Here is a 12,408-nt window from a genome sequence, read left to right on the forward strand (position 1 = left end):
AGCTATGAGAAAAAACTTTATCCCATGACATCTGTCCCTTCAGGTGAGAATGATTTTATTTTAGATAGGTGCATTTAAAATATCCTTATATGTAAACTTACACCTCTCCTCCAGATTCAATTTTAGCTAAATGTCAAATCACTGCCCAGAGAAGGTCACTGACAACCAGTGGAAATTGATTATGTATTTTGGCATGTCACCAAACCGAGTAACGGATAACTTGATCGGCCACATATACACTCTTTTTTGGGGGGGTGGGTATGCTGATCTAAATATATTTAATATACAGAATTCAATCTCCAGGTTGCAGAGGCTGTACGCTCACGTTGAGAGTTTTGTTTTTCGTTAGCAGGGAGATAACTAGGGGAAGAGATTATTCATAGGGAATTTGTCTTTAAACCATTCTGGTTATCGCTGTCGTCTATCTTGTATTCACATAAGGTTCCTATCTCCGATACATCCTTCGGTAAATGCCTTGAATCACATGCCTCCTTTAACTTGGCAACCCCTTTGGGATGAACAGGCAAGTGCATTAAGCAGAGATGCTGCACCATTCTCGGAAAAATGCAAATTGGGAAGTTGTTAGCTATTTGATGTTGCTGCGCGATCCCCCACCCCGCCCCCGAAAAAACATCCCTCCACTCCAGTGTTAGCGGTTGAATTGCGTGCAGTCCCGGGGACAGGCAGGGCTGTTTATATGCAGGCCTGGAGCAGCAGAGACAGCACAGAGACAGATGCATGTCAGAGATAGCAGATCCCATCTCAGGCAGATGCCTCTTATCACAGGCCTGTTTGCATAATTAGGTCTTTTGATATTCACCCCCTCTGACTGACAAAAAGTATAATTGCAGCATCAACTACGACAAAAGGTAGGCACAAAATAAACAAGTCAACATAAATAGGGAGAAAGGATGCGGTGTTATTTTTGTCCCGTGGGGGGAAAAGAGGGAGGAAAAAACAGCATTTTGAACTAAATCTGCTGTCAGTCACAGTCAACTGGTGTGACTCGGTGCTCAGAGGCTGGTCCTGTGAATGCCTGCAAAACACTGAGCGCGAGGCCTGATTGTAATTATGCTGGAACTAATATGCTTTTCAAAATGAGCCATTATGAGCTAATGCTGCACTGCCAAAGCCCTGTCTGTTTTTGTCCCTGTGTCTTGGATAGTTTGCGAAGGTATGGCTGATATGGAGGCCATGGGTTATGATATCAGAGACAGTCTGACAAGGTGCAGCTTTAGAGTGCAACTTTACTTTGAGTCAGTGCTGCTCAGAGGTGAAGGATGGAAAACACTTTACACCTGCACAGCTGCAAGAGCATGATTTTGTTTTTTCAATCTTTTTAACAGGGGCATTTTTTGTTTGTATTTTTAAATGAAAAAATATAATAATTCCCCGACCTTATAATTTGCTAAATGTATTAATATTTGAGGGAATATAGTTTCTATTTAATGATCTTTTGGACTGGGATTCTATCCTAACTGTATTTTTTGTCATTTATTCTTATTGTTATTTTCATTCTTGATAATATAAAGGCTAAATATGAAAAGGAATAAAGCAAAAATTTTTACTTTGGATTACATTAAACACATTAGATATTAGTTTTCATGCTGGTGACAGTAAACCTCTTGTTATCTTTTACTTGAGGGTCCGCGATGTGTTTTATTCAAAACCTCTTCACAGTATCGCGTGTCCTGATGTAGTGTTTTCAGCCACCGAGCAGACATGAAGTTCATTGCTGTTGTTATGCATCGTAAATCTGGAACTTTAAATATCACTTTCTTTAATTGCCGGTTTGAAAGGACAGCTGCCTGTTCAATCGACTTTACCTCAGCATCTCGGGGGTAAAGGTTTGAGGGGTTGAAGGGAGACGAGCAGAGCAGGGAGTATATAGGTGGGGAGGGGGGGTCGATATGAGGAGGTGATGAGGATCCCATCTGCCTGTAGTCTGAAGAGTCTGTCTGTGAGGTCAGCGGTGAAATCTCCGGGGAGAGAGAGCGGCCTTTAAACCTCGGAGTCACCTCAAAACTATTAACTAGCTGCTTGAGTCTTTCCAGAGTGTAACCCAGTTTTATCCAAAATGTCTGGTCGGAGTTAGAGCTTCATTAAAACAAAGTCACATCAGGGTCAATGTGTGGTTCTCCACGTCTATGGGATACTCTAATAACTGCACATTAATTTACAACACAATAATTGTTGGTGGATGATAGTTTCTGTGCAAAACTGAAGTACTCCAGGAGAATGAGGTACCCATAAAACCTGATATTTATCCAAAATAAAAAACACTGTTTTAATTGTGTCTGTCTGAGACAGATTTCTCGCTTTTTTAGCTGCATGTCCCAAAACCTCACTCCATCCAAATCCTGAACCAGCTTTGAGTATGTGGAGCGAGTACACTTGACTACACTTGATTGCTGTGGATGTACAATATTCTCTGCGATGAAAAAAAAACTTTATCACAGCTGGAAAATATTTCAAACTAACCGTGAACGATGATGCTCCAGAAACACTTGAGAAAAAATGTGGTAAAGAAAGTATTTCGCTTGGAAAGTTAACAGTAAGGTTGTTGTTCAGTTGACATCTGTCTGAATCAGTACTCTATCATCACCTGTTAGTATAAAGGAGTGAATCATGGTGATTTATACCATAGAGATCAGTGTGGTTTATAGAATGTAAGAATGTAATTTGCATTTGGAACAAGCCGGTTATGTTTGTTTGCAGAGATTAACATCAGTCCTGATATTAGTTTATCAATATTCATTCAGTTGTCAGGGATCGGTCCTCTTCAGCACTAAAGCCGTGTGGTTCAGTCAGTTCACTCCCGGCATTCCCGACAATTTAGGTTAAGGTAGTTTTTTCATCAACAAAACCCAATGCTATCTTCAATCTTAATCAAGCTCTTACCTCCACAAAGCAATGTGTAAACCTAATTAACTCCTCCGATTCATAATGGGCAGAATATTAAATCAATACCGGGGCAAAACCTCAGAGGGCCCCTGGAGGAGAGTACACGGCAGTAATCATGCCCACTGGATGGCACATAATTAGATTCTAATTGGACGATAACTAATGAGACAAGGCAGGAGCTGTTTATCAATATCCCCTGAACCTTTAAATGGAAATTACACCAGTTGTATTATGCGAAGGCGTAATCACAGTGCACCTTTTTGTGCCGAGAGAACCATCAAGAAACGGACCTCAGCTGCCCTGCAGGGAATTTGCTACCTTCGCCAGGGAGGGTGTGTTTTCATTGCTGTTAAATGGTTTGCCGACTGGTTTAGCAAAAACTACTGAACCGATTTTATTGATACTTGGCAGTAGGGTGGGATATGGGCCAAGGGAGAATCACGGGGGCGGATTCAGGATACTTTATTTTCACTCCCTTTTACTCAGTTTAGAGATAGATAAGGTGTTAGCCTTGGCCGAGGTATCCGTCCTCCTAGCACCCTTCCAGTTTGCATATTTCCTCATTTTGTCTCCGATAATTTACTTTGGCATGTGGGTGAGATGAAAACAGACTTACATGTTATACACTTATCTACATCTTGAAGTGTTTCGTTCATAAAACAGACATTATTTACTGTCATGCAGCCTTTGAGACCAGTTTCTAAACCATCTGCTTGCTATGGACGGACTTGGTCCTTTATTGTAACACCACTGTAGATTAACCAGGACTAAGAGTCTGGACAGCAGACATGTGTTTTCTGATGTCCTCTGCCTTTTTACTCACCAGCATACTGATGAGCTTTACATTCAACCCCAATCCCAGTTGGCCCCCATGCATCGTGGGCCACTTTCCATTTTCCCTTACTCATTACAGACAGGGCTGTCGACCTTGTGCTTCTGGTTCATGTACAAGAGCAGATGTGTTGGGCTCAATTGAGAGCAGGGTTACGCGCCATTGTCTGCTGAGGTTTATCAGTCATTGGCCTGATAGCATGCTAAATGTGACACAGATTACCGCAGTGGTTTACTTGCAAAATAAAGTCTGCGAGAGAACCTCGAACAAAGGAGGAGGAAAAGAAAATAATTTGAACAGGAGAAGACTTTGGTGTCTCTCTCCGAGCCCCTTGAGTCCGAGACGACTCGAGAGTCTCCCTGTAGGACGCAGGGGTGACTTTGGAAAGTGATCTGTACACTGCTGGGCCGGTCTCAAGTGTCGTCACGGCAAGTTACCGGGCAAATGGATATACGCATCCTCATGAAAACCAACAAAGGGATATGTGGTGTATGTACATATTCAACTTTGTATGTTCAAGGGTGTTCTGCAGTGGAGAGAGCCTGTGCTTCAAGAATCAATCTTTATTAAAAAGGATAAGACTGAAGAATTGATTTAATGAATGCGGCCTCATGTCCTGCGGCCGCATGTAATCCACAGAGAATCATTGAGCATGAGCTCAGGGGGACAAAAATGTTCGTAGAAGACTCATGGAGTGGCCTGTAATGATAGCTTCCGTATAATCCCCTAATTCCTTGTTTAATTAAACTCTGGAGCTGGCCTTGAGACTCCGCCAGCTCTGTTGCTCTTTTGTTCTCACAGTTGTTATTTGGAGGCGCGGTCTGAGTATTCTTTTGTCCACTTACGCTGAAAGATTTGATGTTGGAGTGAGCTTGAAACAGACAAATCGGAGCAGTGTGACAATGAGTCAGGCGACAGGAACTCACTCAGGCAAAACATTCAGGTGAGCGTTATAGTTTTCATTTGAGCTGAATAGCGAGGGGCCACTGTCAGAAGCGCAAATCTCTTCTTACACCCGCTCCTTCAATAACTCCCTTTATTTTCCCTCTCCCACACTTTCTGGACGGTGCGTGATGCAATCCGAAAGGGGCCTGGAGCAACACTGGCACATCACGCCGCCTTGTCAATGTCTCAATGAGGAAATTATGAAAATGTGAATTTTATGACATGAAATGAAAAGGGCCATGTAGTCTGAATAGACGTGCAGAGGAGGTGAAAATGATGCAATTTTCTAAATTCAGTTATAGCGGTAATGTGCAATGGTAATGCTTATTTGCTGTCAGAAATTTCCCTGTCGGCCTGGATTGTGCATCTTTGTGCTGTATCTATGTTCCTCGAGCAAAAATTCAGCTTAGTTGAATGCCTAAAAAGTAATGTAAAATATGTTGTGATTCATTTAATGACAGCAGATGGAAACACATGGCGCTGAATGGTTTTCGGTGTGATATTGTGTTCTATTTCATACACTCTGGCTGTGCTGTGTATGAGCACTGTGCCCTGGGCCACTGAGAGAGAAAAGCAGGGTGAGGAGCAGCAAGGTGGCCTGTGCAGATTAACCCCTCTACCCACGAACACCCCCACTCCCCCTCAGCCCTCTGCCTTCACAGCCTCTGGGGCCCCTTTCAGAGGCAGGATTGTGTATCAGGGCCTCCTCTACATTAAATAAATATCCACAGATTAAGATAATATTCTCCCGGTTGTATATTGAGAGAGGAGAAGCTGTCATTTGAATCTTCTATGTTGCCAGTCCCCCTCTCTTCTGCAACAAAAGAGGCTCTAAAACGCAGATAATGCTGTTAGAGCTAATTTATGATCACTTTCAGCTCACATTTGATGCCATTTTCCTCAAACACCCCTCGGTTAATTCAGACAAAAGACTTCTCTTTAGTTGTTTTCACTCCACGATCACACACAGATGGCCCCGTGTCCTTTTTTCCCACCTCAGGTAACCGCACAGATGAGGGCTCAGATGTAGACTCGGAGCCCGACCTGCCCCTGAAGAGGAAGCAGAGGCGCAGTCGCACCACGTTCACTGCCGAGCAGCTGGAGGAGCTGGAGAAGGCCTTTGAACGGACACATTACCCCGACATCTACACCAGAGAGGAGCTGGCTCAGAGGACGAAGCTCACAGAGGCCAGAGTACAGGTCAGACTTGAGCAACAGCACACAGACAGATCTGAGCAAACACATTGTTCTGTGACAGGCCTGCATGAAAACACATATTCTCACATCTCTAGTGATAATGTGCCATGTGGAAATATTTTCCATGTGATTTTGGAGAAGTCGAAGGGACGATGGGAGGATTTTGCATCTTCAAAACATCTCAGAAATAGAATAAAAAGATTGTAAAGCTCCGCAGAGGCCGATATTTAATCAAGCTGCACCAAACAGTTGACAATCAGTTTCATAAATATGCTTGATTTTCTTAATATATACATTAATTATTCCCTAGGAAATCAATGAAAACATACAAAAATACCAACATATAAGACAAAAAATGGTGATCCAGATATGCATACACATTTTAGAGGTTACTTCTCTGACACATTCTACATTCTTTCACTATTTTGTAGAAATCTATCCAGTACTTTTATGTGATGCTGCTAACTAGCAGGAAATAAGCGTAGATGAAAACCTTAACCTGTCTGGTTATAATTAAACAGCAACTTGTTTTTCAGAAGAAATGAACATGATAATCAGGATAACTCCTGGAGCTCACTCAGATTTTTCACAGGAACTATTTCTTTGGGAGAACAAAGCTCCAATCAATCAACTGTTTTGGAGTGTGACATAGAAAAACAGGTTGTCAGTAGATTTGCTTTCTTCCATGTAAACAAAATTACATTTACCTCCATGGTATTGAGGTGGGGGTGGAGTGAGAAATCTCAGAACTAAAATAGCTGCATGCCTACAGATCCCACTCGAGGTAAGTGAGGCAACACTTGGTAACCGTTTCTTTGTTATTTGAGTGTGCCGATCCTTTAAACACATGTGTAATTGGACATTAGCCATGCTAACTCTAAAGACTGCACCTGTCAACCTCAATGTGCTGCAGTAGCTCAGTCCTGAGCATCACTGAGGCAAATATCTGGCTTCTGCTGCAGCCTGTTGTAGACGCTCACACTCTATCACACCTGGTTCATGCCTCGCAGGGCTGTGCGCTGCTGTAATTTCCCCTAAACACACCCATAAAAAGCATAACACCTGCCTTCACTCACTTACCAAAGGTTGGGAAAATATTAGTCTTTCACCCACGGCAATGCTGCATTCATCTCTCAGGAAGATGTGACCCTTTTTTCTTCCAGTATCAGAAAGTGCATGTATGAGAATTTGCTTCTTACCCTTAGACTCCATGTTTTAAGTGTTTTGACAGCGATCCTTCCCATCTTCTCACCTCAGACCCGCAAAACTATTTGACAGCCCAAGTGCCCTGTGGTTGTATGTAAGATTGAAGGAAGATGTGTACAGTAGAGTTATAGCAACAGCTGTTCTTCCAAATACTGAGAGAGGGGGTTGTGGGGGTTTGGGACAGAGGAGAGAAAGGGAATGCATTCCTGATGGATTTCTCATTTCGGCCTTTGGCCAGGATCTCATCCCCATCACTTTCAAGCTCGCCGCTGCTTGTAAAATCTTCCACATATCACACAGGGTTCCTCATCCTCTCTTGGGAACCTATGCCCCGACAACAACATTAATCAATCAGCCGCTAGTAAAAAAAAAAGGTCTGGGGCACCGCTCTCCTCTTACCACAGTCGTTCACACTCCCTCTGAACCCCCCAAACTCCTCACCGCATGCTAACTGTTCATCACACTCCAAACATGCAGTTGGGGGTAACTGATTCCACACATGTCTTTGTCCATCTTAAAAAACCCTCAAAATGCAGTGATGTCCTAGGTCTGAGCGTTTAATGCCTCACTCAAGGGAAGAGAAGTTTATCTCTTGTCTGTTATAGAGCAATATATTGCAGGGTTTTTTTGCGTGTATGGGAAGTAAATGTGGAAAAAAGGTGGGATAACTAAAGGCTGCATCAATAAATCTTAGGGAAAATCTACTCAAGCACATTCTGATAGTATTGATTTTAAAGTAAATTAAATGTAGCATTTGCTGGATTGGCTTCCAACACTCTAATATGATGGGAATTAACCACACAATTGCGCAAACCAACATTTTTATTTTATCGTTAATGCCACGTATAAATACATCATTCTTGTGCGAGTCATAGTGATCACAGAGGACAGTGACACCTCGGGTCTCAAAGAATAATCCATGCCTGTATTAGAACCTGTGTATTTATGGAGGCGAACAAAAATATCCTGAAATAGAGAAAAGAAAAGGAAAACGGAATGGCTGCAGTCTCTCTGCTGTTAGATGATAGACTTAAATGATGTCATGTGAAGACCTGAGGAATTTGAGTCATGGCTTTAATTTGTTAATGCTGTTTTCCTCATAATCTAATTCTGAAAGTCTTTGAAAGTCTCAAAAGGTCAACTCAAACTTAATTTTCCGAGAAAGTTACGAAGCAAAAATGGCCAAAGTTGCACTTCAGTTCGAGCGTGTTTACGAGAGGATATTCTACAACATGAGTCTGATAGTTGCTCGATGGTCTGCTTGTTTATCAGGATCTTACACTACTATAATATCACACTCACATAGAAACACTAAATCCTTTTAAATAAATAAAATGATAATAATAAAGATGATAAAAATGAGTTCAGTGCAGATTTTTGGGGTTTAAAAGTGAAGTTTCTGGTGTGTGCGTGTGTGTTGTCTGTATCGCCGTGTTCGGAAAATGTCCACCAGCTGCGCTTTCCCATGTAGGTGCCCAAATGGCCCATCACAGGGCAGGAGAGAGGAGACCCTTTGGCCTGAGAGCAAAGCTTCTCCAGCACAGCTGCAATGACGCATCTTCCAGATGTCGCTCAGAGACTAATCTGTTTGAGGCTGAGGGAGAAGCTTCAGGCTGGGGGTGTCGGGGGGGTCTCACACACTCATATTTTCGGTTGAATTTGTGTCCACAGTCATGGTTCACTCGTGTCCGTTTGTCATTAAAAACGGCGTTAATGTGGAAAGTAGTTTCCTCAGATGGAGGTAAACGGTGCTGGTGAGGTGCAGACCGGCTCTCCACCTCCCAGTTGTAAATTAAACTACTCCTTTCTTGTGGAAGTGTTTAACTTAGCGGTGACTCCCAACCCAAACTCATAAACAGAGCTAATTCCCTTGTGTCTGCCCTCGCCTGCCATTTAAAGACCTTTCCACCATCCATCTTTATCAGACCCGCTGCCCCTTTCAGCAGAGCTACCAGCGCTGCTCCACCACCACAAGCCTCACCGTGGTTTTATCACCCCAACTGACAAATCGTGGGATATGATCCATATCTCTCAGCGATTGGTTCCAGGCTGTCTCTCGGTGGGAGGGGACGCTGCCAACTTCTACCTTCAGTGTACGCTGCGCTGATGCAGTGAGCGCTGCCACTTTCCATCTGATAGCCCCTCAGTTTTAACTGGAGCTGGCGGCAAAGCCAATCCATGAGCTATTAGAGAAGAGAGCAGCGTTTGTGTCCGATGCCTGTGTGGGGGGGGGGACCAGGTGGGGGGAGCGGCGAGGAGGATATGGGCTGCAGGCCGCTGTAAATCAGCACTCACAGATGAAGCAAATTACATTCTCCTCCATTTAGACTGAAGTTTTTAAAGAGACTGACTTCTGAGTCTCGGCTGAGGCTCCTCTTCGCAGCACGCCGCCACCGGCTCACTTTACCAAATCTGTCACATAGATCCTCTTTCATTACCAATAAACATTCTGCATGTAGCTATTATAGTTCGTGGAATCTAATAAGGTATAAGCATTGCTTTTTACGAAGCGTGCAAATCAATTTGGTCAAAAGTTTCTCTCTTTATCTGTGGCTTGTGCTGGCCTGTTGATGTATGGAATGAGCACTGCGGGAAAAAATACCTAAATGGAGTCTGGCCTTCTCAGCTTTTCTGTGAAAGACCAGTGCAGCCACATTCAAACTCACTCTACTGCTGTTAAACCACAAAATAGCTGCTGAACATGTAATCCCATAGGGAGGTGTGAGGAGGTAATACACTGTTTCCTGATTGTTATAATATTAGTCAAGTACCAGCGGCAAGAGAGCGAATCACAATGGAGCCGAGTGCTGACAAGCAAACCCAACAGGCAACTGTATTCCCGCCAGTGTGGGTTTATGTTTCATAAAGGAATAAATAGGATTTGTGTAGATTGTCGGGGAGAAATTGTTGCAATGCTTCAGTGTGAATGTTCTAACACTTTTCTTATTATTAGAATTTAAATGACTTTGGTACAGTGCTTCTGTACTCCTGATACTTATCAAGCTAATCCCACTCTCCTCTCAAATTCATACTCCTAGCTACTTTAATTAGCATAGTGCCAGTCTGGAAGGCAAGCAGGGAGGGAATCAGAGAGAGAGAGAGAGAGAGAGAGAGAGAGAGAGAGAGAGAGAGAGAGAGAGAGAGAGAGGGGGAAGAAAAGGGGAAGGAGAGAGGAGAAGGGGGAGGTGTGCGAGTTCGGGGGGGGGGGGGGTATTGCGTGGTATGAGACAGAAGAGGATTTGTATGTTGAGGCTGGTTGCATCACCCCTCTGTGTTTTTTGTGGATATGAAGTCAGCAGCACATTTTGTTTTGTCATTATCTCGGCTCTCGGTATTCATCTACCGAATGTTGCAAATTGGCTCCTGAAAGGCGTCACACGCATTCAGAACTCGTCTTTGACAAAATAATTCATGGAGGATTGACTGAACGGGGGGGAATTCTGAAATATGAGCGATCCTGTTTAAGAGAAAACAACACCGAGTGTTTTTTATTTTTTACCACTGCACTGCAGTGTCACGCGTTTACAATGTTAGCAGCGTATTATCGCTGATCAGAGATGAAAAATGCAAAGTGCCTCTCGATGGCTTGGAATCGATTCTTTTGGCGTGGGAGTGAATGGGAGATTGAAAGCAATGAACCGATGCAGGCAGCCAAACTCCAGCTGGAGACTGAGACGTGTCGCTGAACTGAACGTCGTGTTTGCAGGTTTGTCATCCGATTGCAGGTTGGAGGTTTTTGTCTAAACCCTCCTCTGCTGTGGAACAACCTTCAACCCTTTGTCCACCACCAACTGGATCCTCCTTCCAGCCTTCCTCTCTGGTTCACAAGCAGCTTGACTTCCTATAAGATGCACTCATATTCCCTTATTCCCGCTCGAATATATTCACTCCACAACGATTCAGAGATATGCTGCCAATATGTTCAAGTGTATTGGCCCTGGGAAACCTCTAAGTCCATGACAGCGAGACAGAAGTGAGCCACATGCATGAGCTGCACGCTTGTAGGTACGGGGGGGGGGGGGGACATGGAGGAAAGTGGCGGCTCTCTGTGCAGCAGGCGAATTAAACCGGATTGGGGAAAGCAGAGGAGAATCTGTGGTCCAAGGTGACTTTGTGATCAGGTTCCAGAGCGCAGCCTCAAATCCTCGGCTCCGGGCTGTGTGAGAGTGTGTGTGAGAGCACGTGTGTTTGTGCATGTGTGTGATACCGTGTGAGCGGCTGGGCACATGTGCATCACCACTGGTTCACATGTTTATCCCAGTCTGTGCTGAGGGCCCGATGATTAGTGGAGAGAACACTTGACATGAACTCGCCTCTTGTGACTTTTATCAAACTGGACACAATGCAAACAATAACTGAGTAGAGCTGGAGACTCATTGGTATTTTAGCTGATTTAAGTGTAGTACCATCGCAGGAAGCCTGTTCAAGGCCTAAGAAAACTGCCAGTTCCCATACATTTTGAATATTGACTTTGCTCTATGGCCCTTTACATATCTGCATATTAGTTAATATGATCACACAGGGGCAGCTCTGGATACAGGTGTTATTTCACCCACGACACATTGAGATCCAGTCGCTCTGACCACATCTGGACGAGGTCTGGGACACATGTGGCCTCATTCTTTTAGCTGTTGAACAGGAATATATCAACTGATGTCGTCCTAGTAAGACGAAGAACATCAGCGATGACTTCCATACATGTATTTACATTGCGTCCGATGGGTGCTTTGATTTACCTGGAACACAGGCTGTGTCTGATTTGTTTTGATTTCTTCTCCTTTTTTAAATTCATCAGCCAATTATTTTCACCTTTACAGTAGTTTTATGATGACATCTTATGATTGATAAATGTTTGTTTAGTGTCTGACCTTATAAAGACTTTGTCAAACTTCAAACACCGAGCTCAGTGATCATGATGGATTTGATTATCAAGATTTATATTAAATCCACAGTGATGGTCAATTATTTTAAGTAATATTTGAAAGAGAAATTATTATTGCAAATTGTTTTAGAGCAGCCACGAATGAATAAAGGTGTTGGGAACTTCACTAATTTAGTAAAGTGAGGGACTGAAGGAAAAAAACCTGAAAATTAAAACGATAAAAAGTTCAAAATAAAAGAAGGAAAAAGCGACTTTAGCGTTTAAGTGTTTTGTGTCGGCCGTGATTGAACACCTCCTTCCTAAGCCTGGATGACAAAGGGGGAAGGAAGTGAAAGTGCAAACATAAAAGATGGGCGGGGGTGAGTGGATGAGGTCGGAGGTGAAGTGGCACTGTGGGGTGCGGAGATGGGGGGGGGGGGGTGTGGAAGGAAGGGGTGTACCC

The 12,408-nt window shown here is 43.5% G+C and overlaps 1 protein-coding gene across 3 annotated transcripts in view; it reads left to right on the forward strand.

Moving 5' to 3' along the window:
• The window catches only part of pax7a (paired box 7a), a 43,632-nt gene that overhangs the window by 15,600 nt on the left and 15,624 nt on the right, over positions 1–12,408 (forward strand). For 2 of the 3 annotated variants that reach the window (XM_061069671.1, XM_061069672.1), the window contains exon 5: positions 5,682–5,881. In XM_061069671.1, coding sequence (XP_060925654.1) covers positions 5,682–5,881 — 200 coding nt within the window. The remainder of the gene's footprint in view (positions 1–5,681; positions 5,882–12,408) is intronic. The other variant, XM_061069673.1, reaches the window with a different exon arrangement.

Source organism: Limanda limanda, chromosome 4, assembly GCF_963576545.1.
Source record: "Limanda limanda chromosome 4, fLimLim1.1, whole genome shotgun sequence".
Classification (NCBI taxonomy): domain Eukaryota; kingdom Metazoa; phylum Chordata; class Actinopteri; order Pleuronectiformes; family Pleuronectidae; genus Limanda; species Limanda limanda.